Genomic DNA, 8,929 nt, shown 5'->3' with positions numbered 1-8,929 from the left:
TTTACAAAGCAGAGACAGCCATTCATAGCTCTTTACAGTACGATTTCTAGTGTCACATTGTAACTGCGAAATTACGGCACTCTCCCATGAAATTTCAATGGCCATAACAAAGCTTTATGTTGCAGATGATCAACACTCAAATATTTAGGAATATTAATAACAAAGACATTTCGCCTTCCCCTCCCCTTCCCACAGGGGACCGATCTGTCTTTTTACAACTAGGGGTTGATTCAGCCCTGTGCAAACCCTAACAAGCTCTTTTTTTTGTGTGTCTGTGGCAAGTATTTGACTGACATTTTGCTTAAAGAAGGGGAAAATCCCACTTCTTGCAGCATATTGCAGGGACCAGCAAACATATCCCTTTGCCTGTTGGACCAAATATATAATGATAACACGGTGCGGGTGCTCCAGAGCTGACTCAGCTGTTACACGATCGCGTTGTGCCTGTGATACGCAATCCATCATTATGTTTAAAGTGCCTGCTTGATTAATATTCAGTATTTAATGTCAACACTGAGAAATCACAATTCAAATGTGTTACACTTCAGGAACTGCAAATACTGCTGCAGCGGTAATGGCCTGGGTTAGTTTCATGAGATCTGTCAGATCAAGGGGAATTTCACGATTCAGAAATACCGGAATCTATGTATGGTATTAATTACCAGCTGTGACCTGGAGATAAAGGTCGTGTGTCACATTTAAAGAAACTAAATGTTAAATTCCCAAATGGCTATGATTCTTTCTTCTTCTCTATAAACAGTACCTCTATCCCTTAGCAGTGTAGCTTTGCCATCCATATTCACAATAACACTCTAATTGTGGTGTTACAGATATACATGGTATACTAGAACTGGGAAGTACTTTGGCTTAGATTGTTTTAAACATTTACTTCCCACGTGCATAGGTTTCATCTTAACCAACTTGATCAAGAAAATAAGAAAAAAATACCATGGCATTTTTTATCTCTTTTGGTCTCGTTCCCTCTTTTCATTTGATTTTTTTTCCCCATGGACAATTTTATCAAACAAATCTGCCTTTCCCCCTACTGTTTACTTAATGGTAACTCTCTTTGTAACCTTTGCTTCAGTACTACATACAACAGATCAAGCAATACCCATCAGAGCTACAGTTTGAGATTCAGGAACACTTAATGGCCAACAGACTCTTCCCTGGTGGAGAATGAGGATTCAAAGCAAACATTTGAGATTATTTTTACTTTCATTATTTTTGTTAAAAAAAGTTTGCACCTTGATGTGTCATGAATACCCCTTCTTGATCTTCCTTTGCCTTGTCAGACCTGGCCAGCACAAGCAGCTGAGATCTTTGCTCTATTTTCCCTGCATCTCTGTGCAACGCTTTTTTAAAAAGAGAATATACTATTATTTTTTTCTAATCCTTTCAGACTGCTGTAACATGATCAGGATTCTCCTGAATCTCTATGCATTCGATCTCTTCTCGTTCCTTCCTTTTGGCTCGTTTCTTTTTCTTGTGGTGCTTTTTGGAAGGTGGGAAAAAGGTTAGAAAGACGGGCAAAATAACAAAACAGTGCAGAAGTGTGCAACTGCCGGCAAGCAGCAAGCATTTGAACAGTGTGAAGGTCAAGTTTGAAGGCACAAAGAGAAGGGGGACCAACCCAATAAGAAAAGAAGAAACGTTCTGCAAAATGGCTGTCCCATGCTCTTGGAGTGAATTCTTTATACACTGAGTTCGGGTGTGCTCAGTAGCTAGTACAAATGTATAAAGCAGGGGTGCACAGTGATCTATGGCAAAATTCAAAGTGTAGATAAGGCACAGTATAGAAATGCAATCCATGTCTACATTCCATAAGGTCATCAAGCCAAGGACACCCAGTTCTATTGAGGTGACACTGAGAATTAACCAGAAATTTCCCAGAGGATGGATAACCAGGAAAAAGGTCAGTATTAACACCAGCAGGATGCCAAAACCAGAAATCAGGACAGGCATAGTTACTGATAAACCATAGTGGTCCATGAAAACAAAAGTAGGATTGAACACTATGAACTTGATGCTCTGTATAAGAGACAGTGGCCTTAGCTTCTCCAACAATTCTACCGCTTCCCTCTGTGTGTTTTCACTAGTCCTGGCAACCAGGTACAAACGAGAAGCAATTATGTTGTTCTCATCTCCAGCTTTGGAGAAAATGATGTCATTTTTGAAGTGCTGGAATTCTGGCTTTTTTAAAAAGGAGCTCTGGAGGATGCTGATAAAGTCACTTTTGTTGGTTGCACTGATGTTACCCACGCGAAGGTACTGGTAATACTGTTCAATCCAGGACACTGTATTGAACCCCTGGCTTAGTGTTTTTAGGTCTTCTTGCACAGTGCCATTCCAGTACTCCAGAGGTTCGTAAATGTAGAAACCTATCACTGGGCTGTAGTTGCTGAAATACTTTTGCTGTATGAGGGCATAGGAAACGCTTGGAGACTCACTGGCAAGAAGGTTGATAATGTTGGCTCCATCATTAATCTGTAAGCACCCCATAAAGGAGAAAGAGGCATAGATGAGATACAGTATCACCACAAATGGCTTGACATAGATGTTGGTAATCCACTCATTGTAATGCTCTCGGAGGAAATGCTGGATAAAGTGATGCTGGTACGGGTTGGTCTCATGATGAGAAGTATGCTGATGCCCGTCGTTCATCATGGTCTGGAACCACACAGGTTTCCGGTCCAGGTATTCTGCTGAAGGGATTTTACAGCAGAAGATGCTGTGGTAACGGTTCTGCTCCAACTGGCCAGCAAAGACCAGACAGGAGCCAAAGAAGGAGAAGATATAGAAGTAGTTCAACAGGATGGAGACACACATGTTCTGGCAAAAGACTTTTACAGCTTCAATGTTGGTGAAAGGGCTTGCACCCATGCCGAAGGCTATGAAATACAAAGAGCTTGTCATTGTGTAGGAGACCATGACATCTGAGTAGGCATCTGCTACTCTGTCCTTGAATGGCAGATTCTCTCTGGTTCGACGCCATCCTGAAAGAAGTTCAAACACTCCTTTTGTTCCATGACCTGAAATGAGAAAACAAAGTATATACATGTTCATGTATAAAGGGGGTGCCATTGTCCTCCAGGTTTTTCATCCTCCAGCAGTCAAAAAATTTTGTCAGCTAAGTTTTGTTACAATTTTGTCACTAGTTAAACAAACAGATAATTGTGAAGTGTCTGTCTAAAGCTACATATCAGAATTCATATGCAGGTGCTTAAATTAACAGCCTGATACTGTTGAACTCTGTGCTCAGAAATTAAGTGATGAAATACCCTTTAAAAGACACTCATTGATTTTAATGTTCATTGAGTTACTTCCCAAACAGACTGCATATATAGGACAAAGGAGAACATGAAGTTGAGTTCAAGTCTGGGGTTCATTCTTGAGATTCCTTGTGGCATCCTACTACATCTTTCAAGGTTTTAGGGATTCAGTTTGAAACATTTACAAAAGCAAGTAACATCATCTTCCAGAGAGTACAAAATAAAGGCATTATTTGAGAAATTAGTAGATCTGACTAAGAAAGGGACATATTGGTTCTTCATGCTGAACAAAGGAAAGAATACACTGCCATTAAGTACAAATAACCACAATAATTTGTATGATGGTTCTCTACCCACTGAGTGACATTGGAATTCCTCAGTGACAGTAAACAAGTTGCCACACTATATGAAAGCCGGCATGCTGGTGGTAATGATAGAGTCCAGTACTGGCTAAATCATTGGTTCATATTGTCTAGAAAACATATGGGTTGGTTTTTCATTATTCTGTCTCCTGTCTCTTTCTCTCTCTCAGCTAGCCATATCTCCTCCTGGTGAGAAGGAATTCCCTTAGCTCACACGAGAGGACATTCAGAAAAGTCAGATGTGGTCAGTGCTCCATTACAGGTCCTTACTTTACATTCCACCCTGAGAAGTATTTTAGGGGTATGATTTTTAATAAATTAAACCTTCATAGTCTTACTTTCATTTTGCTCATCACAGTCACAGACCAGGAAGTCTACAGCTATTAAACTTTGGGACAGAATTATAAAGTTGAAGCTAATCTTACTGGAAAAGGTGTAATAAGTAAAAGTTATTTATTATGTATACTTATTGATATAAATGTGTCAAATATATATATACACATATTCTTTTATTTCCCATTAGAGTATTTGAAGTTGGGGGGAAATATAAAATCTGACAATATAAAACATGTCCAAAAGAATGTGGCTTCCAAATAAAAAATTTAGTCAAAAATTAAAAATGGTTTTGGTTTGGGTTTGGATGAGAAAGTGGAAATTTCTCTGCACTTTGGATCAAGTCCTGGAAAAACTTCTGGAAAATATAAGGAAACACACTATTGAGCCGAGAAAACAGCAGAAGCGGATTGCAGATGCTCCTGCCTCTGTGTGCCTTTGCTCTCTGCAGCAGGAGAATTACATGCAACAAAGCATGCACGAAGGTAATTTTCTTGTAACAAAACCAGAAATATGACAACAGGATGTTTGCAAATAATCAAGTGTGTAACAGTGAACAAAAATTCTATTGAGTTTGTCTTTTGATTAAAATTATTTGGATTCATACAGCTGCTTATGTTGCCCAAAGCAGACTCCTGACAGCAATTCCGGAGAGGGAAAATTACAGGATAAAGTGTCAATTTCTGTGAATGTTACCTGTTTTACTGCAAATCGGTGTCCCCAGTGAAAAGTAAACATACAATATTATAGAAGTCTTCCAGTTAGCAAAAAACCTGTGTGGAAATGCTGCTCTCCTATGAATCAGCGTCTTGGTTCAGGAGGGACCTTAAATTCCCTAGTAGATTTAGGGTGAGTCTATTCAAGTTCTGAAGGCACAGCTGTCTTGTACACCGACACTTTTGGACATTGAGCAGGAAGAATTGGCTCCTTGGGCTGAATAAAGCTGCAGAATCCAGTGACTTGGATGCAGTTCTATATTATGCTTAATGCAAATGTGTAAAGTACCCTGCAGGGTGTGGACCAGGTTAGCTGGTCATCACTTCCAGTGTCAATGTCCTGGTAGGGCTTAATTGAATGGTATAGGAATCATAGAATAGTTTAGGTTAGAAAAGACCGTTAAGATCATTGAGTCCAACCATTAACCCAGCACTGCCAAGCCCACCACTAAACCATGTCCCTAAGCACCACAGCTACATGTCTTTTAAATACCTCCAGGGTTGGTGACTAAACCACCTTGCTTGACAGCCTGGTCCAGTGCTTGACAACCCTTTCAGTGAAGATGTTTTTGCTAATTTCCAATCTAAACATCCCCTGGTGCAACTTGAAGATGTTTCCTCTTGTCCTGTCACTTGTTATCTGGGAGAAGAGACTAACACCCACCTTGCTACAACATCCTCTCAGGGAGCTGTGGGGAGTGATAAGGTCCCCCTAGAGCCTCCTCTTCCCCAGGTTAAACACCCCCAGTTCTCTCAGCTGCTCCTCATCAGACTTGTGCTCCAGACCCCTCACCAGACCTGCTGCCCATCTCTGGACACACTCCAGCACCTCAGTGAGTGTGTTTCATTCTCTTTTGGGGACAGTCGAGTAAAATGATCTCCCTCAGATGTCTGTACCACTCCCTCCCCATCTACTAATTGATTTTGGATGGTTCTTTTCCAGACATTTTTGAGAAAGGTCTCTAATGTAGAACTTCACAACTTAAAACTTGTTCGAATGCCATATTTCCATAACACCGCTCTTTCCAAGCCAGCTCCTGACCTCATTCTTGCCCCGTCTGTTCCAACTTTAGGCACCCCTCTTCTTTCTCTTGTACTTGCTTTTCCCCCTTCTCTTATGAGGGAGGCTGAGGGGCTGAGTAGCAGCACAGGATTTCTGTTTCTATTGCTGGTGGCATTCCTCCCATCTCCCCATCCCGTCAAGCCTCTTCCATTGAGGACAGAGTGATCATACTGAGCAGAGATGCTGTTTTCCACCTCAGTCTCCTCTCTTCCACTTACTGTCCCACGTACCCTGGTGTGGTCTAAGACAAAGGGAATCCTTGGTCTACGGACCTCCCATTGGAAGCACTAATTTAGTGTCTAGCTGGGACTTTGAGAACATCTTTCCTAACTTTTATCTTCTGCCTTTAACAACATGATGGGAGCCACATTGGGTCCTACTAAGAATTGCTCTACCTCTATCTAGTTGACCTGACAAAGTGCAGGGATAGATTTTCGAGAAGAAGGTGTTGGAGACAGGACACATATAGAGTAATTATTTTCCATTTCAGCCTCTGAGGTGTTTGCCTTCTAGTCAAAAGGCTTGCCAAAACCAGAGGCTGCATTTGCGACATCCTGTTTGCATGCACTGAGGGTCCTTTATTCATCCATTTCTGAATGCACCTCCTGCTACCAGGAGCTTTATAACTTTACTACTTGCTGAATGAAGGAAGGGCTTGCTTTTTTTTTTTTTTTTTTTTTTTTTTGTTTCAGACTCTCAGTTAGTAAAACTTTATGGCTGAACTAATTAAAATGTGAATCTGTTGGCATGAACAGTGTCTTTAATAAAACTTGTTCCGTACATGTGTTCTTTGATCCTGGGATCTCCCATCTGAATAATACCAGTGCTTGTCACCCTGCGGGCACCTCTCCTTGACCACACATCTACAGTTAGGTGCATGTTCCCTTGGTGGCTGTCCAATATGCATGTGCTAATTTGCCATCTGAATGTTGCCAATAAAATAAAGAATAGAAACATAGAATGGCTTGGATTGGAAAGAACCTTAAAGATCATCTGGTTCCAACCCCCCTGCCATGGGCAGGGACACCTTCCACTAGAGCAGGTTGCTCAAAGACCCATCCAGCCTGGCCTTGAGCGCTGCCAGGGATGGGGTATCCACAGCTGCTCTGGGCAATCTGTGCTGTTGCCTCACCACCCTCACAGCAAAGGATTCTTTCTTAATATCTAATCTAAATCTACCTTCTTTCAGTTTAAAACCATTCCCCCATGTCCTATAGCTGAAGTTCTGCCTTCTACCTCCTCTGGGAGGTACTGATCTGGGATTTTTTCCTCTTTCCAGGTATGAATTTTCACTGAGTTTCTGGGATTGCAGTAGTCTCTGAGATCTTTATTCCTCTTCTAGATGTGACTGAAATGGGTCCATTGTTTCACAGGCTGTTGTTATACAGGCTGCAAACAGGGATGGACTGGTGGGTGGTGTAGGGGTTGGAGGATGTCTCAGGCATAGTAATCATGAGAGGACAGAGTTTTGGATTCTTGGAGCAGTAAGGAGAGGAACCAGAAGAACCGCTACCTTGGGCTTCTAGAGGGCTGACTTTGGCCTGTTTATCTACTGTTTATCTCATTTGTCTCCCCACCTATAAGGTTATGTTCACAGCTGCATCTTTACCATGTTTTTGTTGCTATTGATTTTAGCATATCACATTCTCAGTGATGAGTACCTGGGTGCATTTATCTTAGGGTAGGTATGTAATGACTAACAGAAAGGGGTTTTATTGTGAAACATGGTATGCAAAGACTAACCAAGAATATACACTCATGTGTATGCACAAAGATTGTTAATACTGCAAGTTAAAATACTGTAATTCAACTGTAGGCTTTTTTTTTTCCTAATAAAAAAAAAAAAGTAGTATCTTAAGGGAATAAAATACTGATGTTTGTAACTTCTTTGAGGATGAAAATTGACACTGACTTTCTTATGATTACTATTATTATTGTTATACAAACGTAAAATTGCCACTGCTGCCTGCTTTTACAGATAACTTCAGCTCTATCATAGAAATACAGGAATTGGGGAATAGAGTGCAGTAATTTCCTTGCTGCCACAAGAAGAAATATTTGCCTGACTGGTTTTCCCACATCATTACTCATACCAAGTTTTCCAGTCAACGTCTGTTATTCTTCCCAGATAAGAAGGTCTATTCCCCTTTCCCAAATAGGACACAAGTCTATTTTTTTTCTGAACATGTTCTGACATTTCTGATGATTCAGACAGCACAGTCACTCTATAAAATTCTATTCCTTCAGCTTCATCACTGATGTCACTGACAACATTGACAGTGGAGTTAAGTTCACTGTGCAGTGAAGGTTCACAGGGTCTTTGGCTCTGGGTCAAAACTGACAAATTTCTCTTGGTACTAACATGACATGACTGAAGTACAGCAATTTTTTATTTGCCAGACAGGCAATGGCCTATGACTATTTAAGAAAAAAGAGATGACACAAAATTATTATTCCATTACATGTGAGGTTAGGAGAGCAAATAAGGGAGGATGCAGAGAGGGTGGAAATATATAATGCTTTTTCTGCCTCAAATTTCAAAATAAAAGGTTAGTTATGACTAGGTATTTAAAATAAGTTTGAAAAGGATAGGGATAGAAATGAGAAGAGTAAAATAACAGATTAAAGACCACTTGATTCAGGTAAATTTATTCACCTGATATAATATGGAAGAGTCTGGAGAAATGAATCAATTAAAAGCTAAGCAAAGCAATCTGTGAACTACAAGCAGTCACCTCAGAGAATGAATGTAGATGGGATGGTCCAAGAAAAATGGACACAGAAAGCACAGTATCTGTTTTCACAGGCAGTGTTCCCCAGGGCTCAGCACTGGGGCCAGTCTTGTGTAATATCTTTATTGATGATCTGAACAAGGGGATTGAGTGCACGCTCAGTCAGCTTGCAGTCAACACCGAGTTGGACAGGAGTGTATATCTGCTGGAGGGTAGGAAGGCTCTGCAGAGGGATCTGGGCAGGCTGGATCCATGGGCTGAAGCCAACTGTATGAGGTTCAACCAGGGTCAGTGCCAGGTCCTGCCCCTGGGTCACAGCAACCCCAGGCAGCGCTACAGGCTGGGGGCAGGGGGCTGGGAAGGTGCCTGGTGGGAAAGGGCCTGGGGGTGCTGGTCAGCAGCCGGCTGGGCATGAGCCAGCTGTGTGCCCAGGTGGCCCAGGTGGCCATCA

General features: G+C 41.4%; 1 protein-coding gene across 2 annotated transcripts in view; it reads right to left on the bottom strand.

Moving 5' to 3' along the window:
• Positions 1-1,398: 1,398 nt before the first annotated feature.
• Positions 1,399-8,929, bottom strand: part of PTCHD4 (patched domain containing 4) — a 92,558-nt gene continuing 85,027 nt past the window's right edge. For both annotated transcript variants that reach the window (XM_005239190.3, XM_027789180.2), the window contains exon 3: positions 1,399-3,032. In XM_005239190.3, the coding sequence (XP_005239247.2) occupies positions 1,399-3,032 (1,634 nt within the window). The remainder of the gene's footprint in view (positions 3,033-8,929) is intronic.

Source organism: Falco peregrinus, chromosome 7, assembly GCF_023634155.1.
Source record: "Falco peregrinus isolate bFalPer1 chromosome 7, bFalPer1.pri, whole genome shotgun sequence".
NCBI lineage: Eukaryota > Metazoa > Chordata > Aves > Falconiformes > Falconidae > Falco > Falco peregrinus.
The sequence above is the reverse complement of the archived record's forward strand: the minus strand, read 5'-3'. Positions and strand labels throughout refer to the sequence as shown.